Source organism: Pelodiscus sinensis, chromosome 19 (genome assembly GCF_052426305.1).
Source record: "Pelodiscus sinensis isolate ZL-2025 chromosome 19, ASM5242630v1, whole genome shotgun sequence".
In the NCBI taxonomy this organism is placed as follows: domain Eukaryota; kingdom Metazoa; phylum Chordata; order Testudines; family Trionychidae; genus Pelodiscus; species Pelodiscus sinensis.
This window is the reverse complement of record NC_143070.1, coordinates 20,066,141-20,092,194: the sequence shown is the minus strand read 5'-3', so window position 1 is coordinate 20,092,194 and position 26,054 is coordinate 20,066,141. Positions and strand designations below refer to the sequence as shown.

The 26,054-nt window shown below is 49.5% G+C and overlaps 2 protein-coding genes and 1 non-coding gene across 9 annotated transcripts in view; 2 read left to right on the top strand and 1 right to left on the bottom strand.

Annotated features, from left to right (window-relative positions):
• The window catches only part of LOC102443998 (uncharacterized), a 293,825-nt gene that overhangs the window by 70,516 nt on the left and 197,255 nt on the right, over window positions 1-26,054 (top strand).
• TRNAY-GUA (transfer RNA tyrosine (anticodon GUA)) lies at window positions 9,337-9,426 on the top strand. Its single transcript is given in 2 exon segments — window positions 9,337-9,373; window positions 9,391-9,426. It is a non-coding gene; the product is annotated as a tRNA-Tyr (tRNA).
• Window positions 15,980-26,054, bottom strand: part of LOC102458540 (tripartite motif-containing protein 26-like) — a 36,109-nt gene continuing 26,034 nt past the window's right edge. For all 7 annotated transcript variants that reach the window (XM_075912932.2, XM_075912931.2, XM_075912929.2 and 4 more), the window contains 3 exons: window positions 17,956-18,156; window positions 16,614-16,727; window positions 15,980-16,325 (listed from right to left, as the gene is read on the bottom strand). In XM_075912932.2, coding sequence (XP_075769047.1) covers window positions 16,018-16,325; window positions 16,614-16,727; window positions 17,956-18,156 — 623 coding nt within the window. In that variant the 3' untranslated portion in view covers window positions 15,980-16,017. The remainder of the gene's footprint in view (window positions 16,326-16,613; window positions 16,728-17,955; window positions 18,157-26,054) is intronic.

The window sequence follows — 26,054 nt, the reverse complement described above, 5'->3', positions numbered from 1 at the left end:
TGGAGTGTTCACAAGGTGCATTCCCTTCCCCTGCAGAGCAGGGTGTTAGAAAGAGCTAGTAACAGAACAGTCAGCCAAATTCTATCAACAAGATGTGCATCTCTGGTGTAGTGGTTATCACATTTGTTTAATATGTAAGAGGTCCCTGGTTTGAAGCCAAGCAGCAGCACAGTGTCTTCTCTTACTGCTGCTTCCCTGGGTGCCCAGGTAAGCGCAGCTGCTGCTGACCAGCCTGTGCCTGGGATGAGCCCACTTCCCACCTGACAGAGGGGGGTGAAATCAGCTGATAATGCCCCTTGCTGCCAGCCTGGGGACGCGAGATGAATCAGGCAAGGAAGCTACTGTAAGCTTGTGGCTTGGCATCCCCTGCCTTGGGAGGCTGGTGCTGTGTAGCCAGTGCCAAATTACAAAATAAGCTATTTCAAAATAGACATGAAATAAGCTACACAATTTGCATTGCTGATTTGGAGCTATGGGATGCACCCCTAGTAAGTTAGAGCCCAGCTCCCTGCTCCACCCACCCATGTACTGACTCCCAAGCTGCCATGGGGCTGTTTGCATTGGCCTCCTCTCTCTGTAGCCAGGCTTTAGCCAGAACTGAGACTCAGGCAGGAGAATGTGACCCGGTTCCCTGCACCTGGGCCCTGCATATCTTATCCCTTCAGAGACACTTGTTAGTGGAGGAATAACTCACGAGTGTAGATTATGAAATGTTGTTGTTGTTGTTGCTTTGGAAACTCCCCACAGACCTTCCACTGGGCTCTGGGCAGCTTGTTGAGGGGAAACTGTCCACTTCCTTTCCTTTTCTCTTTCAGGCTGTGTCTACACTGGAAGGATACGTCCACACTGCAGACTTTTTGTGCAAGAGAAGCTGTTCTTCCACAAAAACTTGCAGAGCATCTACACTGCAGGCACATTCTTGTGCAAGTAAAGTTACAGTACAGCATAAGAAACAGGGCTTCTTGCACAAAACTGTTCCGTCTGTAGGGTAGATGTAGCCACGGGGTGTTTGGGTTTGTTACCAGCATTGAGCTTTGTACAACAGCCCAGGAAACCTTCCTATCCTGGGGCTATGTCTACACTGGCACCTTTTTCCGGAAATGCTTAAAACGGAACAGTTTTCCGTTATAAGTATTTCCGGAAAAAGAGCGTCTACATTGGCAGGATGCTTTTCCAGAAAAGCCCTTTTTCCGGAAAAGCGTCCGTGGCCAATGTAGACGCGCTTTTCCGGAAAAAAGCCCAGATCATCATTTTCGCGATTGGGGCTTTTTTGCGGAAAAGACTAATGTGCTGTCTACACTGGCCCTTTTCCGGAACAGTTTTCCGGAAAAAGGACTTTTGCCCGAGTGGGAGCAGCATAGTTTTTCCGGAAAAGCAGCTGATTTCTTACAGTAGATCATCAGTGCTTTTCCAGAAATTCAAGGGACCAGTGTAGACAGCTCGCAGCTTATTCCGGAAAAGCAGCTGATTTTCCGGAATAAGTGGCCCAGTTTAGACACAACCTGGGTGTTTCTGATCAGCCAGCAAGTGGCAGAAAGGTTCCCTGAAGTTCTGACTTCAGGTGGCTTGAAACAAACCCCCTACAGCTCAGATGAGGTGGCTGAGTGGTTAAGGTGATGTCTTGCTAATGTATTGTGCTTTGCACGCATGGGTTCAAATCCCCTTTTCAGTGAGTGTTTACAGCCCTCTCATTTCTCACAGAAGTTCAGTGCCAACCCTGCCTGTTCCAGCCCCCTCCCACTGCAGCCTGGGGAAAGGGGAAATCTCCACAGAGATGCTCCCAGATGAGACCCTCAATCCCTTCTGCCCTCAAGGTGAAACGTCACAAAGGATACTCCAGGCCATGGGGGGGTGTCTTGGAGATTACTGCAGACCTGCAGCCTATTCCACCTGGCTGTTGCCATGGTCCCTCTGTGAGGTCACTGACTCCCACCCAATGAGCTGAGGTGCTGCACAAGTTCCTTGTGATGTCACTGCTGCCTCCCAGGGCTCATGTCCTGCCCCTGGCCAGTCCCTCGGCATGTGTGAGCTGCTCTCCCTGCCCCCACTCACTCAGGGCTGGTTCTGGGACCCAAGCAGGGAACATCAGAGGCTGCTCAGGCTGCCACATTGCTAAGCCAGGGGCCTTCCTGTGGGGCCTGTGAGTGTTGCTGTCCCTGCTGTACAGACATGGCCATAGAGCCTCAGGGGGCTGCAGCGGTGGGAGACACTTCTCTAGTTTGGGGAGGGAGACAAGATATCAAGCCCCATGACTTGGAGCCAGCTACAGATACTTCTGGAAAGCTGATTACAGAGAGGTGTGATCAGCCCTTCCTGCATATCTGGCTTCCTCAAAGGGGCTTAAGGGGCTGAATTGGGAGCTAAAAGTTAAAGAAGGGACGTTTAGAAGGGTGAATTTCTGCCTCTGGAATTGGCTTCTGTGTTCTCCAGTGACCTAATGGATGAAGCATTAGCCTTCTAAGCTAGAGATTGTAGGTTCAAGTCTCTAGTGGAGTGACAGTTTTATCTCACTGACAAAGAACTTACCTTACCTTCCTTTGCTCTCTGAGACAGTTGGCAAGGATGCTCCACAGCAGCAGTCTCCCTCTCTAGCCAACACTGGTGTTAGGTGGAGATCTGAGTGCTAAAAGCCTAGGGACCCAAAGTTAGAGTGCAGGGGCAAATTTTGCTCTAGAAGGCCCAGGAGTGACAGACAGAGGGAGGTGGCTGTAGCAGAGCAGGGTTTGTCTGGAGACAAAGCTCTGTGAGTGGATAAGGTCCCTGTCTGTGCTGCTTCACCTGCCGTGTGTGTGACTCAAACTGTCCCTTGTGCCCCTTTTATGTGTCTGTCGCACTTCCAGCTTCTTTCTTCAGGCATGTTCATCTGGCAAAGACCCCCACCAGGGATCTTGTATCTTCCTTTGTGCAGTTCAGCCGCAGACACAGCAGAAGGGTTTTCCTGCAGCCACCAGCCCCAGCCCCTCTCTCCAGGGAACTGCAGCCCCTCAGACTAGGCAGCTGCTCCCAGCATTCAGGAGGTACCAGGCTGAGAAGAAACCATCTGACATGGTGCTGCCAGTGAGGGGCCTCACTGCTAGTCACTGTTCCTGTTCCAGGAGTGGAGCAAGTTTTGTCCTGAGAACCAGTATTGAGGGCATGTGCTCCTGTTTTTGTGTGAACCTTCATGACACCTATTCACTCGTGCTGGGGGGGGGGGGGACGAAGGGTCCCCTGGCCCCATAGCTCCTGCTGGGGAGGTGTGGAGGAACCCAGGGCCCTATAGCTTCTGCTGGGGGGGATTGCTGACACAATTTCAGTTTTCCCTGGCGGGATGCTCCAGACATGAGGGTGCCAGCTCACTGGCCCAGCCTGGGCCAGCAGTGATGGTTTTTACACACACAGGGAAATGCCACGAATTGAACAGCCTGCCCCCGCCATGCTTCTTCCCCTCACAGAGCTGCCGCCTCTTTGGGAGGTGCATGAACTGCAGGTACAGGACAGCTCCCTGCCAGCAGGGACAGCAGCCAAGGCACCAAATATCACTGTGTCTACAGCCAGGGTTCAGAACTGGGCAGGGAACAGGAGGCTTTTGTGTCACTCACATCTCAGGTAGGATGGACCCTCACTGAGCCCAGACTGACTGGTCCTAGCCAGGAATGTGTCCCAGGGCTGGTTTTTGACACACTAAGGCCGTGTCTTCACGAGGCATAAGAGCGACGCTGCCACAGTTGATGTTCCGGGCTCAAGGGAAGACCGGCTGATTGGAACTGAGCTGTGCAGAGTCTTGTAAAGGGGAACAGCAACTTCTCTGGATATTTGCTGAATTTTATATGAGGGTTTAGCAGAAGGGATGTTGTGGATTCTGGAACAAGGTGGGTGGGGCAGGAAAACTGCTCACGGATCAGGGAATTAGCTCAAGTGGTAGAGTGCTTGCTTTGCATGTAAAAGGCAGTGGGATCAATACCTACATTCTCCAGTGTTTAAAAATTTACTTCTTCCTCTTTTTCACAGGCAGAGCCAGCCAGGGGCTAAGTGCTTCTAGGGAATCCTTCCCTCTTCCAAAAAGCAATGGGCTGGTTTCTGCAGGGCAGGGGGTGTCATGCTTACCTCACACAGAACAGTTCCTGGGCTAAAAGGCAGGCAGGCAAAGTCCAGCCTGTAATACCCAGAGGAGTATTCACCTGTGGAGGGCAGGAACAGACCAGCTGTTGGGAACCTGGATGCCAGCTGCTTAGCACATCTGGACACAGAAGAATCCCAAGACTTGGTTCTGCCAGGCAGCAGTTTCCCCTCTTCCATTTCTTTTCAGCTCCCTGCAAACTGCCTCCCAGCTGTGGGTGAGGCTGTGTGTGTGTGAAACCAGCTGCACTTTGGATGATTTTGTTAATTGTTTATCCTGTGCTTTATTTACATATTCGCATTATGGCGCTATTTCAAAATAGCGCTATTTTGAAATAACAGACTCTGTTAAGATGTGGTTATTTCGAGAGAAATAACTGGTAAACCTCATTGTATGAAAGGGGCAGTTGAGGAAGGCACCATGGGTTGTCTGGCTAAAGCACCTGCCTCATAAACAGGAAATCCTGGGTTTAACTCCCAGTGTTACCTTTTCACAGCCCTTGCTCACATTTTCCTAGATCCTTCTGGGACACAGGAGAGGCCTTCCCTGTCCACCGATGGACCTGCTGGTTCAGGAAAAGGCTGATTGGGGAGGAGTGTTGGGAAGAAGGAAACAACAAGCCTGGAGCCGGAGCAGAGGCTGCTGTGACTGGCACAGGTAAGGCAGGGCTCTGAGTGCAATTGCTGGGACAGGAGAGCCAGCACCACATACCCTTGTGACTCCCTGGGTGTGTCAGCACCTAGAGAGCCTGAGGGTGCAACCTCTGCAGCTCCTGCAGCCATGGTGTCACGTTACTGAATTTGAGGGAAGCAGTTGCTGCACCCATAGGTGGGGGTGTTGGCCCTAAAAATGGTATAAAAGGGGGCCATGTGAGGCGTTGAATAGAAGCTTACTGTCTACTAATCCTATGTACGCTAGTCATGTGCTTGTATAATGTCTGTGTGTGTAGTTAGGAATCTGTAATCTGTGTGGATACTGAATATTTCTCTGCATGTGGTTGAGCATTGGGCAGAGCCCAGCCTATGGACATGCTAATTAGCGAGGCCCTGTGGGACAATGGCACTCAATGGGCCAAGGACACACCTAAAGAATGAGGGCTGACACCTGAGGGCTGCCAGCAGGGAACACAGAGATTGGCCGTTGGCCAGGTGACCTGCTGTAGCCAAGAAGAGACCAGGAAGGATGTATAAAGAGGCCATGTGGTCGACGCCATCTTGGTACTCAGCTCAGCCCTTCATCCCAGAGACAGCAGTGCAGGGATCGAAGAGCCAGGAAGAACTGTGGACCCGTCGTGATCCTAGGATGTGCAATAAGGACTTTTAAGCCAGCAGCTGTAACATCTCTGCTAGAGCCTGCATCAAGAACTGGGAGATTCGATGCATGTAATGTATGATTCTTTAGCAACCTTACACTCGTGATTTTCTTTCTTGTGGTAATAAACCTTAGAGGAGAGATTCTAAAGGATAGGCTCAGCGTGATTTGTGGGTAAGGTCCAGAGGGTAAATTGACCAGGGATCTGTGGCTGGTTTCTTGGAACCGGACAGAACTTGTTCGGGGTAGGTGGAATTGGGTGCTAAGACCCCCCCCACCTGTGTATGAGGCCCAGGGCCATCTGGGGTACGGATATTGCTGGGGTGTCGGAGGGGTTTTGCTCGTGAGGCTTCAGGCAGGCTGCTGAAGCACTCTGTGGGACTGGTTTATGGCCTGGTTGGAGAGGTCAGTCTGGGAGCTGTAAGGAGCCCCTAGTTTGAGCAGTTCGCCCTGAGCGGACGCCCTCAGCTGTGCCCAGACCGGGCCTGGTCCGTCACACATGGAGAGTTAGGGTATGTGGGCATCAAGTGCTTCTCACTTGTGGTTTCCTTCTTTCCAACTGTCCTCTCCAATCAGCCTTTTCCTAAACCAGCAGTTCCATAGGTGGCCAGGGGAGGTCTCTTCTGAGTCCCAGAAGGGCATAGGAAATTGTGAGCAAAATGTATAAGAAGACACCACTGGGAGTTTAACGCAGGATCTCCTGTTTATAAGGGAGGCACTTTAGCTAGCTAATCCATGATGCCCTCCCCAGGCAGTTTGGTGAAACTGTTCTAGTCTATGGTCCCAGACAACACCTTTGACTCCCAAAGTGCAGCCATTCCCCATTTCCCTCAAGCCCTGGCAGTGTCTGGCTCCCTGGGCACAGAAAGCTACAACTCAGTGGGCAGAGGTTCTAACATGCACATCTCTCCCAGCCACTGGGACTGTAGAGTTGGTCTTGAGGTTTGGCACAGTTGAGGGGTGGGAGAAATGCAGCAAATATTGATAATCTGGCTTATAAACTCCTGGCTCTCGGGGTTTGGGTTGGAATCCCCAGGTGGGGGCCTGGCCTCCTTCGGTTTGGTTTCTTCCTGAGAACACAGAATTAACAAGAGAGAATTCCTTTCCCCTGCAGCAATCTGAGTTGGCCAAAAGATTAGTAACAGAATATTTGCCCAAGTTGAAGCACTGGCAAGAAAAGTCTCTGTGGTGTAGTGGTCATTGATTTTCAAGAGAAGCTGGATAATTTCATGGAGGCTAGGTCCATAAAAGGCTACTAGCCAGGGGATAGAAATGGTTTCCCTGGCCTCTGTTTGTCAGAGGCTGGAGAAGGATGACAGGAGACAAATCGCTTGATCATTGTCTTCGGTCCACCCTCTCTGGGGCACCTAGGTGTGCAGATAGGTCCTGGAAGCTCTGGTCCTGGGTGGTTTTGGAGGTGAGTTCTTCTTCCAGGTATTACTTTCCCTTTTCCTCCTTCTTCCACTTCTCATTTCCCATTTTCCTTCTTCTTGCTGGTCTCCTTCTTGGACCCCAGTTAATATAGCAAAAATTGAGTCCTGCTTTGCAATATCTTAACCAATTATTTTAGTATAATTTCACTAACCAGTCATAAGATACTATTATGATTTACCTAACCACTCATACTCCACCATCTTAGTTGATTTACATCTAGCAAAATTAATTATACAGCAGACAGAAACAGATAGAAACCAGACAGCAAGCACACAGACAAACAATAGGAAAGGGAGGACAAAAATCATAGAATGCCCATTGCACAACCACAACTATTGGTAAGCAGTTTCTTGCTAGACAAAACAGTGTTTAACTAAGTTTTCTTTACCCATCTTGAGATCTGTTTTTTTTTATCTGGTAACAGTGGATGACATTAAGATAGGATCCCCTTCTCTCAGCCTAGTGTGACACTATTTCAATGTCATTTAGCTGGAATGGGAGCATGTGACTCTAGGCTTTATAGCTAATTGCTGCTGCTCTTCAGTCTGGCTGCCGAAGAAGGCTTTAGTTTAGACCTACTGAATAGCTACAAGCCTTCCAATAGGGTTACAGAAAAACCATATTGTTACAGAAGACGTTTCCAGGCCAAAGATATCAGGATACACAAGCAAAGTAAACACAACTGAAAAGGGAATCGCCCCCTCAGTCTTCTAATCTGAAGTCAGACACTTTATCCTTTAGGCCACATACTATTAGCTTTTTTAGCAATGGATTTCTTGAAATGTGTAAGCAAGGAAAAGTCTATGAGCAGTCTAGCTAGGTTTTGAAATCATGTCTGAGCTGGCTATCTAACACCTAGGCTATCTCTATATTGCCAATGGCCATTCCACAGGAGGTGGGGGAGAATCACTCTCCATTGGCTGCAGGAGCTGCACTCCCACGAAGTCTGAGCATTGACACCCCCAGAGAGTCACGAGGGCCTGTGGTTCTGGCTCTCCTGTCCCAGCAATTGCAATCAGAGCCCTGCTTTGACAGTGTCAGTCACAGCAGCCTCTGCACCCGCTCCAGGCTTGTGGTTTCCTTCTTCCCAATACCCCTCTCCAATCAGCCTTTTTCTGAACTAGAAGTTCCATGGATGGCCAGGGGAAGCCTCTTCAGTGTCGCAGAAGGGGAGAGGAAAATGGGAAATGAAAGCTACAGCAAAGCACCCCTTTTCCGGAAAAGGGATGCAGATGAGACAAGTCGGAATTGCAAATGCAGCGGGGATTTAAATTTTCCCTGCTCCATTTGCATGAACATGGCTGCCGCTTTTTTCCGGCTCGGGGCTTTGCCGGAAAAAAGCGCCAGTCTAGACAGGGATCTTTTGGAAAATAAAGCATTTTCTGAAAGGTCCCTTATTCCTGATTTTAAGAGGAATAAGGGACCTTTCGGAAAAGGCTTTATTTTCTGAAAGATCCCCGTCTAGACTGGTGCTTTTTGCCGGCAAAGCCCCGAGCCGGAAAAAAACGGCAGCCATGTTTATACAAATGAAGCGAGGAAAATTTAAATCCCTGCTTCATTTGCAATTCTGACTTGTCTCATCTGCATCCCTTTTCCAGAAGAGGGGTCCAGTGTAGACACAGCCAGGATGTTTTGTTTACTACACAGGCGCTTCAGTCAGCTAAGCCATGGTGCCCTTCTCAGCCAAGCTTATAAAACAGCTGTACTCTATGGTTCCAGATAAGCCACAGTGACCACCTCTAAAGCCTCTTTAAAACTGTTCTAATTTATGGCCCCAGACAACACCTTTGACCTTCAAAGAGCGACCAGTCCCCATTTCCCTCCAGCTTTCCCACCCTGGCCATGTCTGGGTCCCTGGGCACAGAAAGCTACAGCTCAGTGGGCAGAGGCTCTAACCTGCATATCTCCCCCAGCTGCTGGGACTGTAGTGTTGGCCTTGAGATTGGTCAGGGTTGAAGGAAAGCAGAAGTGCAGTAAACCTTGACCCTAGGGATTGTAAACCCCTTAGTCTCAGGGTTTGGGTTGGAATTCTCAGGTGGGGGTCCAGCCTTATTCAATTTGCTCCCTTCCTGAGGGCACAGAATTAACAAGATAAAATTTCTTAACCCCCACAGCAATTGGAGTTGGCCAGGGAGTTAGTAAAGTTTTTGTCAACACTTAAGTACAGGCAAGGAAACCCTCAGGGGTGTTTCTGTGAGTTTCTAGACCAAGGTTCATTCAAGTGGTTTGTTTTTTTGTGCACCTGTCCCGACCGCACCCCTAGAGATTCTGGAACAAAGAAGACACATGAGAAGAACCCAACTTTCTTCCTTTTGCTGTGACATGGATGAATCTAGCTCAGGTGTCACTCGAGGGGTCTGTCTGCATGTGAAGCACCTATGACAACCCCTGTGCTCCTCTGCCCCTCATCAGCAATGCTATCTACTTGGGGGAATGCGTGCACTGAGACTTGTAGAAGGGACAACCTGGACAAACCAACATCACTCAGGCACCCTTTGATAGCTCAGCTGGTAGAGTGGAGGACTGTAGCATGTGCATGACAAGTGATCTTTAGGTTGCTGGTTCAACTCCAGCTCAAAGGAGTGATTCTTTTCCCTCTAGTCTGGTCTTAGCAGAAAGCAACCAAGATAGTTGCCTGGGTCCATGTCTTCAGTTAACTTCAGCACTGCAATTGACAGAAAGATTGTGGGTACAAGCTGCCAATTGTATTTCTTGAGCTGCACAGGTTATGTCCACACACAAAAGTTCTTTGGAACAATGGCCGTTATTCCAAAATAACGATGCAAGAGTCTACAAAGCACTTACGTTATTTTGAAATAATTCTGAAGTAACAAACAGCTTATTTCGACTTCTGTAAACCTCATTCTGTGAAGAATAACACCTATTTCAAATTAGCTATTTCAAAATAAGGCATCTGTAGATGTGCCACTGCTGCTAGTTTGAACTAGCCCCTCCCCAGGGCCATTCTAAGTTATTCTTCCTGGGGCTCTAAATCAAGGTAGCTCGTCTACACTGGGGATCCTGCCTCAGATAATTCTGAGGTTTCCCTGCAGTGTAAACGTGCTAGTTCGAAATAAGCTATTTTGGAATCACTATTCAAGAACAGCTTATTCCAAAATAAATGTGCCATGGAGACATAGCCAGAGAGATGAAGCAGCAGGAGGGAAGCCAGGAGTGCAGAGGCCAGCCTGACAACTGAGTAGCTCAACACAAAGACCACTCTGTGGGTTGCATTGTGTAAGGGGCAGTACACAGGACTTTGAATCCTGTAATCTGAGTTCAAATCTTAGTGGGACCAGCTGGTGTGGAGCTTGTTGTTGTGAGGCTTTTCATACTGCATGTCCAGGCTGCAGGCTTTTTGCACAAGAACAACTATTCTTGTGCAAAAACTTGCAAAGCGTCTACCCTACTTGTGCATTCTTGCACAAGAAAATTTACCATAAACCATTGGAAAAGAGGGCTTCTTGCATAAGAATAATTCCTCTCCCCATAAAGAATAAGCCCTCTTGCACAAGAAGGCAGTGTGCACAGGCAAAAGGGATTTATTGTGCCAGAAATCCCTACGGCTAAAATGGCAAGTAGAGCTTTCTTGCACAAGCAAGCATCCGCACTACCATGGATGCTCTTTATAAAGAGATATACCATCTCATAGAGCTGGAAGGGACCTTGAGAATTCGTCTAGTCCAGTCCCCTGCCCTCATGGCAGGAGCAAAAACCAACCCTGACAAGTTTGCTCCAGATCCCTAAATGACCCACTCAAGGATTAAACTCACAACCCTCGGTTTAAGAAGGCCAATGTTCAAACCACTGAGCTCGCCCTTACTCTTAGACTAAAGCACATGGCAGGGTGGATGTGCTCTTGAGCAAGAACAGTTCTTGGCCGAGAAGGCCGCAGTGTAGATGGAGCCCAAAGTTTTTCATAGTTTTTTGTTTTAAAAATATTTCAAACAATTATTCACTGTGCCCCAGGCCTGGAATTGTGCTGCAGCCATCTCCTTTTCTGGCTCTATGTGCACTGACCTTCTGTGTGGGTGCTAGGCTGAGAGGTACCAAGGGGTAACAGGTGCAAGGTGCATATAGAGAAGCTAGCACCAGAATCTCTGCAAGTGACCTCACTTTGCATACCTCAGCTTTTAACAAACACTCTCCTCCAGTCTGCAACCAACACCACTGTCTACTACTGAGGGGTCCTGTCTGGGAGAAGATGGCAATTTTAAAGAGACATTTGCTCAGTGTTCAAATATCTCACAGCTGCCATAGCAATGAGGAAGCCAAAGAGACTCTGCATATACTTGGAAATATCACAACTGTCACCCACTATAGGGCTTGAACCCACAATCCCTGGCTTAAGAAGCCAAAGCCTTATCCCTTAGGCCCCCAGGGCACACCAAGGACAGTAAAGAGACAGAAATTCCCTCTTCCAAATGCATATTCCTCAATTTTCGGTGCTAGATTCAAGCCCTTGGAAGGAGCCAGAAGGAGGCACCTCCAGCTGCCCTCAGTGTGGGTGACCCCACACTAGCTATGGGTGAAACTCCACACCTTGACATCTTGTCTCCCTCGCAAATCCAGGGGCTTGTTCCCACAGCTGCAGCCTCAGCAGGGAGCCGCACTGGTGCTCACTGCTCATGGGGAAGGGAGCGGGTCCCACAGGATCTGGGGCTGGCGGGGAAAGGGCAGTTGTCACTGAAGGGGAAGGATAAAATGCAGCCACATTTCTGAGGGCAGGGAGAGCGGCTGGGTCTGGCCTGACAGTGCCGTGGGACATCCCTGGGGGAGCTCTGTAACCTGACCCCAGCTCCCAAGACAGCAAGTGCAGAATCCCCCTCCGCCAGCCTGAGAGGCTCCGACCGGCCTGGTCTGAATCCATATGATGGGCTGGACGACCCCGATGCTGGAGTGTCAGAGCCCCTGTCAACCAGCCCTGTGTTTGTCCCCTCCCACACCAGGCAGGGCAGGGCCCACGCTCCCAGAAGGGAGTTACAAGTACGTCTCTCACAGTCAGACCACTGGGATGACCATGGAGCAGGACTCAGTAGCCCCTGTGTAGTACCCAGGGACTTACAGTGGGAGTCAGAGGCCTGCCTGGCCAGTGCCAGTCACCTCTGCACCCGCTCCAGGCTTCTGGTTTCCTTCTCCCTAACAAGCCTCTCCAATCAGCCCTTTCCTGAAATAGCAGCTCCATGGGTGGCCAGGGGAGGCCTCTCCTGTATCCCAGGAAGACATAGGAAAATGTGAGCAAAGGCCACAGCAAGGCACCACTGAGAGTTAAACCCAGCATCCCCTGTTTACAAGGCAGATGCTCTAGCCAGCTAAGCCATGGTGCCCTCTGCAGGCAAGTTGGTAAAACTGTTCTATTCTATGGTCCCAGACAACATCTTTGACTCCCAAAGTGCGGCCATTTCCTTCCTGCCCTGGTGGTGTCTGGCTCCCTGGGCACAGAAAGCTTCAGCTCAGTGCGCAGATGCTCTAACATGCACATCTCCCCCAGCTGCTGGGACTGTAGAGCTGGCCTTGAGATTTAGTGTTGCTGGGGGGAGGGAGAAGTACACCAAACATTGATCATCTGGATTGTAAACCCCTGGGTGTCAGGGTTTGGGTTGGAAACCCCAGGTGGGGGCCTGGCCTCCTTCGGGTTGGTCCCTTCCTGAAGGCACAGAATTAAGAGAGAATTCCTTTGCCCTGTAGCAATCTGAGTTGTCCAAAGAGCAAGCAACAAATTTATAAAACAATTAAGAAAAGGGAAAATGAGAAAGGTATGTGTGATGTCCTCAGGCTGTACAGCAGTACTGTGTGTTTTCTTTTAACCTATCTGAGATACCTATGGGAAGTTCAGAGACTGCCCCAGGCTTCCCTTCCAGTGCCCAGCTCTGCTATGGGTCAGACAATTGCTCTGGTGGTGGACATAGGCCTTCAGGGGCTAGGTGACAGAGTCCTCCTTAACTGTGTCAGCCCTCCCCCTCTCTGCATCAGGGTAATGATCCCTCCAAGAGTGGCCTGACAGGCCTCTGGACTGGTGGGATCTCCCAGTGCCAGGACCTCAGCCCAGGATCCTCCCTTGTTCTGCCCAGGTGCTCACAGCACCCAGCTCTGAATTGCTCCAACCCCAGCCTCACTCTGCTGCTGCAATGATGTTGCTCTGTCTCCTGGCCTCTGGGCTGCTTCTCTCCCTGCTCTGGTGCCTGCAGCCTGCTCCCCACACAAGTGAGCTGCCTGGGTTGCTTCTGCGCCCAGCACTGTCATACTGCCTGGCTGCTTTCTGCCTTTCTCTGGCTCACCTGACTGTGCTCTCCAGCTCAACTCAGTCTCTACTCTCTCCCTACCTCGGACCCACTCTGTCTGAACCCACTTTGTCTGAGCAATTGCAGCTCATATTGATGACATGAACCTCTTCCTGCATCCTGGCCCCTTTATTAGCTGCCCCGCTTGTCCATCATGCTGCCCTGTAGCCTTGGCCTCCTCTCACTGACCCCAGGACAGTCATCAGTTTAAAGGCCCTGATTCCCATCAACCCCTCCCCTACCTTTTGGTGCTGGGGACTACTTAACCCACCCCTCTCTCCATCAGTTTTAGTGAGGGGCCAGTAGTCCCCTGACACACAATACAATAGCAACAGCATTGGCTGTAGCAGCTGTTACAGGATAGACCCCATTGGCAATGTCAAATTAGGATGGGCCCGGATCATATAATCAAATATCCAGATAATCAGGAGATTGGGAGGTTGTAGAGCCATCTAGTGGCCACAAGAAGACTTGCCTGCTTCTGGCCCAGTGTGCGCTGGTTGGGGGGTTCACATGGAATGCTGTACAATGGAAGGGGAAAAGACCAGGGCTCTACTGCACTCCCCCCCCCCCCCCCCCCAGTGTCTGGAATGATTCCAGGTGATAGGACACCTCCTATTATTAACTGCTGCTAGCAAGATGCTTACATGTCTCCTTACAGCTCCCCAGCTGCCCCCACCATAGGACAGGCAGGAGAGGATCGTTACATCCAACTGACAGAGGGAAGCACAAAGCCTGAGAAAGGCAAAGGGCCTTGTCTGATTTCACACAGTCAGTCTGGGACAACACTAGGAATAGGACCCAGAAGCCCTGATTTTGAAACTCACCCTCAGTCTGGAGTTTCACACCCTGACTGATCAGAATAAGGTGACCTCCAATGAGCTACAGACCCACAGCCCTGCTTAGGGATTGCTCAGCCAGTAGTTTAGAACAAGAGCAGGAGTCAGCAACTGTTCCAAAGGGGTGTGCAAATATTAAACCCTCCTGCCTGGGGTTGTGTCACTCTCCTGGGAGAAGGGGAGGGGCTCTCTCCACCACACACCCTGTCGGCCATATGGGTTGATGCAAACCTTTCCATGGATTATCAGTTGCTAATGGACACTCGTGCTCAATTATATAATTACATCTGAGTTATTTTGCTAGTGCTGCAGCTAGGGAGATCAGTTTAATTTACATTATAAAACAGATTAAGCATTTTGAGTTGTTTGTGTTACTATGTCAAACTTCATTTCAAATAAAGAAGAGCATTACAACTAACACAAAAGACTTCAATGTTTTCTTTAAGGCAAGAGTGAAGAACCACTTTGGGGTCAGGAGTCATTGACCCACAGAAAAATCAGTTGGAGACTACACAAGTGAGAAGCAACCATCTCCCCCAAACTCACTGATGTGGCCCCAACTGTGGCACCTAACTCCTCTGGTGCCCCAGCCTCATAGGGTGAGGGGAAGGGAATGGGGGCACTGAGGGTCAGAGCTCACCATAGACCAGACTTACGTTTCTTGGGTTCTGGAGTTGCTGGATTTTGTGGACACCCTTAGGCTCTGGGATAGGGACAAAAATGAGGGATACAGTATGAGGCAGGACTGCCAGCAAGGAGAATAGGGATGGGGTGCAGGATCTGGGGGAAGCTGGGGTTCAGAAGAAGTCTCGGAGTATGGTGTCTGGCCAGATGGAGGGAGCAGGAACAAGGGAGGGTGCAGTGTGTGGCCAGGTGGAGGGTACAAGAACAAAGGAGAGTGTGAGAACAAGCTGAGGATGCTGGGTGGGGGGGTCAGGGGATGACGAGGAACATTACCTGGCTTCATGCCCCCTTACAGCAACATCTGAAGCAATGCTGTCCTGGCTGCAATGGAGGACACTACAAGCTGGAGACAAAACTGCCATAGCCATGCAGCTGTGGGTCAGCCCTGGAGGCCAGAGGCATCGCTGCTGCAGTCACATGGGCCAGGGCCAGAGATGCCATTACCACAGCCACAAAGTACAGAGCCGGCCCCAGAAGCACTCTGCCATAGCCACATAGCCCTGGAGACACAAGATTCCAGGGCTGTGACTATGAGTTGGCCTTGGAGGGCAGAGGTGCAGTGGCAATGGTGCCTGCGGTCTCCACGGCTGGCCCCAGGTTGTGTGGAGGAACCTCAGCCCCATTGCTGCCTCCTCTCCAGTGGCTGCACAGCAGGAAGAGTTATAGGGCTGAGTTTGTTCCCTAGCAGCACATGCCCATTGGGGGAAGGATCAAAACCCTAAGTGGGCTGGATTCTGCACATTAAGATGCTTTTCCCCACTTCTAGTATAGGGTTTCTCCCCTGTGTGGGCTCTCCTATGTGCAACAAGGCTTGAACTCTGACTGAAGCATTTCCCACAGTCAGAGCAGCTGAAGGGTTTCTCTCCTGTGTGGCTTCTCTTAAGTGCAACAAGGATTGAACTCTTACTGAAGCATTTCCCACAGTCAGAGCCGCCAAAAGGTTTCTCTCCTGTGTGGGTTCTCCTATGGATAACAAGAAGTGAGCTGTGGCTGAAGCATTTCTCACAGTCAGAGCAGCTGAATGGTTTCTCTCCTGTGTGCCTTCTCCTATGTGCAACAAGGATTGAACTCTTACTGAAGCATTTCCCACAGTCAGAGCAGCCGAAAGGTTTCTCCCCTGTGTGGGTTCTCCTATGGATAACAAGAAGTGAGCTGTGGCTGAAGCATTTCCCACAGTCAGAGCAGCTGAAGGGTTTCTCTCCTGTGTGGCTTCTCCTGTGGATAACAAGGCTTGAACTCTCACTGAAGCTTTTCCTGCAGTCAGAGCAGCTGAAGGGTTTCTCTCCTGTGTGCGTTCTCCTGCATTTCACAAACTTTGAGCTCTTCGTGAAGATTTTTCCACAGTCAGAGCAACTGAAAGTTTTCTCTCCTATGTGGGCTTTTTCATGTTTACTAAGAGTTGCACAGTCACTGCAAGCACAGGGTGACTCTTGATGGGGGATTTTCTGCCGAACATTTTCAACCTCCTGCTTCTGTGACTGGATTTACCCTGTCCCCGTCCTGGATGGCTTCGCTGCTGCATTTGTGGGCTACACTGTCTCTTACAGGTCTCTCCTTGCTTAGGACTTTGAGAAACATGCGCTTCAGATATTCCCAACATCATCCCACATGGAGCCATTCGCTCTGGTCCTTCATTATGAAGACTTTTGTCATGGTTCTCACTCAGCCTCCCATCACCTGTGGGAAAGAGAATCCAGACAGAAATCATTCACTTTGCTGAGCTGAAATAAAACTATAAAAGAGAAATAGAAGAGGGGGACCATGCTCCAAGAATGGCTTTAAAGATTGAAGAATCATGAGCTGAGCTTACCCTCCTACCCCAAAACCCTTTTGCACACACAGCACACCTCTGACTGGTGTTCAAGAAAGGCTGATGGATCAGTCAGATTTGATGAAAATGCACAACTGAAATCTGCTATGAGGACACAGAAATTAGATTCTAAGTCAGTTTAGCTGATTGCTCACCTGTGTGAGTGTCACTGATGATCTCTCCTCTCTCACAGTCCTGGAGATCTGGGATCCACAGTTCCTCCCCCTGCTCCACCCAGGAGATCACATGAGCTTTGGAGACAGGAAATCCTGTTTGAGGAGCAATTAAAAGAGTTGATCTTGTTCATTAAGGTCTGTGCCATTACTACTTTCAGAGTCAGGATCTGAGTTGCCCTCCCACAGAGGCACCTTCCCCACCTTGCAGAGACTGGGCTCTGGCTGGTACAAGATCCCAGGAAACACTCTTCTGCAGAAAAGGTGCATCTCTCTGCCTCTGGAATGCCCAGCTGATTCCCCATGGGAGCTGAGTGCTCTGCTGCACTCTCTAAAGTACAACCAGCAGTAAGTCTCCCTCAAGGCCTGTTCCATCCTCTCCCCCCCACCAGGACTGGACAGGAAGACACTGCTCAGAAGGGGAGCTCTAGTAAGGACTGGAAGGTCTGACACTGATGCCCCCAGACAGAACTCAGACTGCAGCTGCCACATGGCAGGACACTAGGACTTGGAGAGAAAGGACCCAGCAGAGCTCTAGGTGCCCAAGGTCTCTGTCTACAAAGCTCCTGGCTGGGGGGGGGAGGGGCTGGGCTCAGATGCTCTAGTTGGGCCAGAAGGAGGCAGGTGAAGTTGTCTGAGCATCAAAATGAACCCTTACTGGTAGATTCAGGCACTACCTATGCTCCACACTACTGATGCTGACTGCCTGTGCGTGGGTGGGCCCTGCCAGTTGCACACAACAGCTGCCACTTCTGTGGCTGGGTAGGGCAGTGCTGGGCTGTTCCTGTGGCTTGTCAGGGTGTTCCTGCAGCTCCACTCCCCAGCAGCAGCGTTTGTGTGGTTTCCCAGCCTCTTTCTTGTGGCCAGTCAGGCCTGCCATTTGGTGCCCTTCTGGGCTGCACAGACTCTACCAGAGGCAGGGAAGGACTCTGAGTCCATGCCTTCCTTCCAGGAGTTCAGCTCACTGACACAAGGAGACCCTGCAGAAACTAAGAGCAGCCGCACTCAGACCCACAACTCTGATACCTGCTGTTCCTGCCTGGGCCCTTCCACTGACATCTCTGGCCAAGAAACAACATGAGCAAGATGGTGGGAAGCCCATGGAAATCTTGGTTGTGGGAAGAGCAGCACTATTTTTATCTTCCTTAATCTGCTTCTCCTGGGAGGGAGCATTAAGGGGACAGTCTCTCACACAGGAGCCAGGATTACTGGGGTGGATACTCCTGACATTGGGGTGGAGGCAATGAGGGACCCTGAACCAAACCCAAACCACTGCTCTAGAGCCCACCCAGCTTCTGATGCCCAAGGGGGCAGGAATCCTTACCCAGCCAGCTCACAGACTCATAATTCTCCTGCATCACATCCCTGTAGAGGGCTCTCTGACATGGGTCAAGCAGAGCCCATTCCTCCTCAGAGAAATACACAGCCACCTCCTCGAAGCTCACCAGCTCCACCAGAGCCATTTCCTGTCCTTGGCTCTGCAGGCCAGGGGCTGAGCTGGAGACGGACATGGGTGTTCTGCATCCTGTTGGAAGGAGAAGGACAATTGGAGACACTTCAGAAAGGGCTTTATTCCTTTCCACAACCCCATTCCGCCCATACTCTGTCCCTGGTGCCACATATGCTAGACTCTGCCCTTGTGTACAAATGGTGAGTCTAGATATTTCATAAAGACCACACATGAGTTATATCCCAAATCCACATTCATTTCTCTCAATACCTGGCTTGACTTTCAACATTACTGCGCCTGCAACAATGAGATTCAATTCTGAGCACCCAGTGTTTTTGAGAAACAAGCCACTATTTTTGCTGCCTGTGAAGGTGTCTAAATTTAGGTTCCTGCAGCTAAAATACCTCGTTTTCCTCCATATATTTGTAGCACAGACTCAGGCGCTTTCATAAGGATTTAAACCAACAGAAACTTTATAACCCCTCCCCACAACATAGATGAAGTGAAGTTTATTATTAAGCACATGTGGTGAGTGTTTTCAGAGTTCTAAAAGAACTCAAATGGGAAACTGCTGAACTATTATCTGTGGTTTGTAACCTATCCTTTAAATCGGCTTCCACAATGACTGGAAGGTAGCTAACATGACACCAATATTTAAAAAAGGGCTCTAGAGGTGATCCTGGCAATAACAGATCCTGGCAATTACAATATAACTTCAGTACCTGGCAAATTAGTCGAAACAATAGTAAAGAATAAAATTGTGAGGCACATAGAAGAACATAATTTGTTGGACAAAAGTCAACGTGGTTTCTGTAAAGGGAAATCATGTCTTACTAATCTATTAGCGTTCTTTGAAGGGGTAAACAAACATGCCGACAAGGGGGATCCAGTAGATATAGTATACTTAGATTTTCAGAAAGCCTTTGACAAGGTCCCTCACCAAAGGCTCTTGTATAAATTACATTGCCATGGCATAAGAGTGAAAGTCCTTTCATGGATTGAGAACTGGTTAAAAAAAGACAAGAAACAAAGGGTAGGAATAAATGGTAAATTTTCAGACTGGAGAGGGGAAACTAGTGGTGTCCCCCAAGGTTCAGTTCTGGGACCAATCTTGATCAACTTATTCATAAATGATCTGGAGAAAGGGGTAAGCAGTGAGGTGGTAAAGTTTGCAGATGATACCAAACTGTTTAGGATAGTCAAGACAGAAGCAGACTGTGAGGGACTCCAAAAATATCTCACTAAACTGAGTGGTCGGGCAACAAAATGGCAAATTAAATTTAATGTGGATAAGTGTAAGGTAATGCACATCGGGAAAAATAATCCCAAGTATACGTACAGTATGATGGGGGCTAATTTGGCTAAGATAAATCAGGAAAGAGATCTTGGAGTTATTGTGGATAGTTCCCTGAAAACTTCCACACAGTGTGCAGCAGCAGTCAAAAAGGCAAATAGGATGCTAGGAATTATTAAGAAAGGGATAGAAAATAAGACACAGAATATCTTACTGCCCCTGTATAAAACTATGGTACGCCCACATCTTGAATACTGTGTACAGATGTGGTCTCCTCACCTCAAAAAAGATATTTTTGCCTTAGAAAGGGCTCAGAAAAGGGCAACTAAAATGATTAGGGGTTTGGAACGGGTCCCATATAAAAAGAGGTTAACTGGGACTTTTCAGTTTAGAAAAGAGGAGACTGAGGGGGGATATGACAGAGGTCTATAAAATCATGAGTGGTGTGGAGAGGGAGAATAAAGAAAAGTTATTTATTAGTTCCCATAATAGAAGAATTAAAGGACACCAAATGAAGTTAATGCGTAGCAGGTTTAAAACTAATAAAAGAAAGTTCTTCTTCACACAGCATGTAGCCAACCTGTGGAACTCCTTGCCAGAGGAGGCTGTGAAGGCTAGGACTATAACAGAGTTTAAAGAGAAGCTACATAATTTCATGGAGGTTAGGTCCATAAAAGGCTATTAGCCAGGGGACTGAAATGGTATCCCTGGCCTGTTTGTCAGAGGCTGGAGAAGGATGGCAGGAGACAAATCACTTGATCATTGTCTTCGGTCCACCCTCTCTGGGGCACCTGATGCTGGCCACTGTCGGCAGACAGGATACTAGGCTAGATGGACCTTTGGTCTGACCCAGTACGGCCGTTCTTATGAAACCCTAACATTTATAGATTCACAGTATCCAAGAGGGATGTTAGCCCTGGAATCTGACGCCCTCTCTGACACAAGCCATTACACTTAGCCCAGCTACCCAGGCACAGAGCTCTGCTTTCCCACAGCACCAAATTTTGGAAAAACCTTCTCTTTTGAGCCAACCCTTCCTTCCTCCTGAAATGAGGTTTAAAGGATAGTGAAAGAACATGTCCGATTTTTCAGTTGTGTTTCTTAGATGCTTAGCTTTGCTGCTGTCTAGACATTGCTACCTGTAAGCTTTTGCTGGCTTCATTTGAAAAGGGGTTAAAAGGGAACCTTTTTTGGGTTGGGGACCAGAGCAGCCTCCCCAATATCAGGGGTTCCCTGAGCTTCAGGGACCAGATCCAGGTAAGCTAGGGCCATGTCCAGCCCTCCAGGCCAAAGGGTCCCTGCTCCTGTTTTACAGCGTGAGCCAATCAGCTTTAAACAGGCACAGAAACTGAAAAGGCATTCTATAGACCCTAACGGAAGGCCTTGGCAAAATATGGTCCACGGGCTGGATCTGGCCCACCAAGCCACCAAATCTGGCTGGCAGAGACAGCGGGAAGTCCGAGGCAGGCCCCCCAGCTTCCCTCACAGCCCCGTGGGACGTGCCCAAAAGCAGCTGCAGGGCTCCATTTCTGTTTTGAAACTGAAGAGGAGGGGGGAAGTTTTAGGAGCTGCCTCACCCTGAGCACATTCTCATTGCCCAAATTCTGGCAGAAACTAATGCGAGCGGCTTGTTGAAGTAATAGACAGCCAAGAAGAATCACATCCTGTTTCCAAAGCTCAGGTTTTCAGGAAGCACATGGCCAGGCAAGCTGCTGGGAAACATTGAAAGCTCTGCAGGCAGGCAGGCTAGTTTGGCAGCTGGCAAGTAAGCCTCTTGGCCACAGCCTGCATCTGGCACCCCAGAGCTTTCCTGACCCAACTCTCTGCCCCACCTCCCCAGTCAACATACCCAAACCCTGTCCCCCTCTTATATCGACAGCCCCTGCAAGATTTGGCACCCCAATCTCCTGCCCCAATCACAATCCCCTCTTACCCTAGGTCACAACCCAAACCCCTTGTCATGTTACTGGATTTTAGGGGGAGCAGGCAGATCACTGCCCCAAAAGTCTGTACCAAGGGGGCCATGTGAGGTGTCACATGAAGCTTCTGTTCTATTGATTCTGTATATGCTCTTCATGTAATTGTATAATATCTGTATGTGGAGTTATAAACATGTACTCTGTAGGGATGTTGGAAAATTCTCTGTGGCTGAGCATAGGGCAAGGAATGCTCAGCCAATGGCTATGCTAATTAGCAAGGCTCCAGGGACAATAGATCTCTAAGTGCCAGAGACACACCTGAAGGAATGCCTGGCCTCTGACCATGTGACCCACTCCAGTTTGGAAGAGACCAGTGGATGGCTATAAAATGCCATGTGGCAGGCTCCATCTTAGTCTTCAGTTTTGCTCTGAATCCCAGTTGCAGCCTTGCAGGGAACAATGAGCCAGAAAGAACCGTGGACCCAGCCTGACATAGGATATACACCAGAGACTTTTAAGATAGCAGTTTATAACATCTCTGCTAAGAGCCTGTATTAAGAACTGGGTGATTCAATGCATGTAATGTATTATCCTTTAACAACCTCACTCTAATGCTTTTCTTTCTTTTAATAATAAACCTTTAGGGTTAGTCTAGACTGGCAAGATTTTGCGCAAAAATGACTGCTTTTGTGCAAAAACTTGCCAGCTGTCTACACTGGCCGCTTGAATTTGAGCAAGAGCACTGACTTTGTAATGTACAAAATCAGTGCTTCTCATACAAATACTTTCACGCTCCCTCTCAGGAAAAAGCCCTCTTGCGCAAGAATACTTGTGCAAGAGGGCCAGTGTAGACAGGGAAGAACTGTGGGTATGTCTACACTACAGCACTAATTCGAACTAACTTAATTCTAATTAGTTAATTTGAACTAAGCTAATTCGAATTAGTGCATCTAGACTTAAAAACTAGTTCGAATTAGCATTTTGCTAATTCGAACTAGCATGTCCACATTGAGTGAACCCTGAACCGAGGTTAAGGATGGCTGGAAGCAGTGCTGGCAGGGCATCACGTTAGGACTTAGAGCGTGGAGCTGCTGTCTCAGGCTAGCCGAGGGCTGTGCTTAAAGGGACCTGACCCCCACCTCGGACAGACAGTTCTCAGGGGTTCCCCGCTTGCAAAGCAGTCCTGGCTTGGAGTGTCCTGAGTGCCCACGCTAGGCACATCACAGCACTCGGCCATCAGCCCGGCTGCACTTGCCGCAGGCTGCCATCTGGAGGGGGGGTCAATCAAGGGGCTTCAGGAGAGCTTCCACCCCGAGAAGCCCACAGAGCCACCCCAGTCCTCCCCATCGGGGGCTCGTACCCCATTCCTCCCTCACATCCTTCCACGTACCCTTCCCTAGACCCCCTTCCTGATGTACAAAATAAAGGACAATTGTGTTCAAAAATAGAATCTCTCTTTATTGAACAAAACTGGGGGAGACTGGGAAAAGGAGGTGGGAGAGGGGAAGAGAGAGGGTGGGAGAGAGGAGGGCAACTAAAATGATCAGGGGTTTGGAACAGGTCCCATATGAAGAGAGGCTAAAGAGACTGACTTCTCAGCTTAGAAAAGAGGAGACTGAGGGGGGATATGATAGAGGTCTATAAAAGCATGAGTGGTGTGGAGAGGGTGCATAAAGAAAAGTTCTTCATTAGTTCCCATAATAGAAGGACTAGAGGACACCAAATGAAATGAATGGGTAGCAGGCTTCAAACTAATAACAGAAAGTTCTTCTTCACAAAGCAAATAGTCAACCTGTGGAACTCCTTGCTGCAGGAGGCTGTGAAGGCTAGAACTAGAACAGAGTTTAAAGAGAAGTTAGATAAAGTCTTGGAGATTGGGTTCATGGAGTGGTATTAGCCAGGGGGTAGAAATAGTGTCCCTGGCCTCTGTTTGTGGAAGGCTGGAGATGGATGGCACGAGACAAAAGGCTTGGTCATTGTTTTGGTCCATCCCCTCCAGGGTCCCTAGTGTTGGCCACTGTCGGCAGACAGGCTACTGGGCTAGATGGACCTTTGGTCTGACCCAGTATGGACATTCTAAACTCAGGGCTCAGGGTCGGGGGTCTCAGTGGACCACCTTGATTTTCATACAAACCTGCTCCCGGGTGGCCAGGCTGGCAGCTATCCTGCCCTAGACGGCCACTTTCCTGTGCCTAGTGTGGAGGTCATGGATGAGGTCTACGATGTCTGCACTAGACCAGGCGGGCGGGCGCCCACCTCTTGTGGTCCCGTGCAGGCTCCCGGGAGCCACCAGCCTGGTCCCAGGAAAAGGAGGAGGGCTGGGTGGCAGCGAGTAGCTGGTTCGTGCCGTGCCAGGTGCAGGGTCTGCTGGCTGGGTGTTGGCAGGCTTGCACCTGGCATGGGCACCGTAGCCAGCCCATGCCCCTTTAAGGGCTCCGGGGCCAGGAGGGGGGCAGACGAGTTTCCCTGGTGTTGGCCAGAGTGGCAACCAGGGAAAGCTGGGGCAGGCTAGCCTCCCACTAGTTCGAATTAAGTGGCTACACAGCTCTTAATTCGAACTGCTTAATTCGAACTAGGCGTTAGTCCTCGTAGAATGAGGTTTACCTAGTTCGAATTAAGCGCTCCGCTAGTTTGAATTAAGTTTGAACTAGCGGTTTGTATGTGTAGCGCCTATCAAAGTTAATTCGAACTAACGGCTGTTAGTTCAAATTAACTTTGTAGTGTAGACATACCAGCTGTGTCTACACTGGCATGAATTTCCGGAAATGCTTAAAACGGAATACTATTCCGTTTTCAGTTTTTCCGGTAAAGGAGCGTCTACATTGGCAGGCTGCTTTTCCGGAAAAGCCCTTTTTCCGGAAAAGCATCTGTGGCCAATGTAGACGCGCTTTTCCGGAAAAGAGCCCCGATCACCATTTTCGCGATCGGGCTTTTTTCTGGAAAAGACTACTGGGCTGTCTACACTGGCCCTTTCTGGAACAGTGTTCCAGAATAAGGACTTATGCCTGAGCGGGAGCAGAATAGTTTTCCTGGAATAGCGGCTGATTTTGTACAGTAGAGCATCGTTGCTTTTCCGGAAATTCAAGGGCCAGTGTAGACAGCTTGCAGCTTATTCCGGAAAAGTGGCTGATTTTCTGGAATACGTGGCCCAGTGTAGACACAGCAACCCTGTTTTGTGCAAAAAAGCCCCGATGGCTAAAATGGTGATCGGGGCTTTCTTACGCAAAATCACGTCTAGACTGGCCACGGATGCTTTTGAGCAAAAGCATCCATGCCAATCTAGATGTTCTTTTGCGGAAACACTTTTAACGGAAGTACTTTAACATTGCACTTACATTGAAAAACTGATCTTTTGTTTAAAAAGGTTGGAGACCACTGATCTAACCCCTAGGATGGGAAATTTCAAGGCTTCTTCCCAGGACTGTGATCAGAATGGCACAATGTTGCCCAGGAACTGGACAAGGCAGCTCTTTGCTGCTTGAGATAAGATGGATTCACCTGCTAAGTGGGACTCGATGCAGTGAAATACTGTAGGTCCAGTCCCTTCCAAACACTGAAATGATCAGACCTAGTCTTGGGGTTTAAAAGTGGAGTCTTGGAGTTTAAAAGTGGTACTCCCCCACTGACCTCGGGCTCCATGTGGTGCTGCCCCTTTGAAACGTTACGAGAAGCCTCATTCCGGGCTCCCTGTAGCGTTTGAAAGCAGCAGCACTGCACGGAGCATGGGGTCAGAGGGGAAGTCCCCAGCTGATCCCAGGCTCCACATGATACTGCTTCTTTGAAACGCCACATACAACCTGGGGACACCCCAGCTGGTCCTGGGCTGCAGACAGCTTTTCAAAGCAGCAGCGCCGTGTGGAGCCCGGGGTCTGGCCTCAGACTTCAAGTCTCCACACCCCACCCAAACACTCTCAGAGTATGTCTACACTACCCCACTAGTTCGAACTAGCGGGGTAATGTAGGCATACCGCACTTGCAAATGAAGCCCAGGATTTGAATTTCCCGGGCTTCATTTGCATAAGCCGGATGCCGCCATTTTTAAATCCCGGCTAGTTTGAACCCCGTGCCGCGCGGCTACACGCGGCATGGAGTAGCTAGTTCGGATTAGGCTTCCTAATCCGAACTAGCTGTACTCCTCATTCCACGAGGAGTACAGCTTGTTCGGATTAGAAGCCTAATCCAAACTAGCTACTCCGTGCCGCGTGTAGCCGCATGGTATGGGGTTCGAACTAGCCGGGATTTAAAAATGGCGGTGCCCGGCTTATGCAAATGAATCCCGGGAAATTCAAATCCCGGGCTTCATTTGCAAGTGCGGTATGCCTACATTACCCTCCTAGTTCGAATTAGGAGGGTAGTGTAGACATACCCTCAGGGAAGGAAACAAAGGGAGGAAAAATGCTGACAGCTAGCAGGATGGCTGGGGACCACTGACAACTATTTGCCAGGATGATTCCTGCAGCCCTACATGGGATGGAAGTAAGGGCTCTCACTCACTGCTCACTTTTTAAGAGTCCCAGATTTTTCCTGTACTTGCAGGATGGTTTCTGTGTCAGTTTCCCTGACTCCTCACCTGTGTGGGTGCCTCTCAGGAAGGGCTACATGGGACTAGATAACTCAGACATCTTGAGAGCAGCAGACTTTTGGGGCAGAATGGGGTGGGGATGTGACAATATTGGGATTGTATTCTCTGTGTTTGCTTTCTTGTGTTGTATGTGATTTGTACTGTCCTGTAGTAACGTTGTGCATGTGTGCCTCAGTTT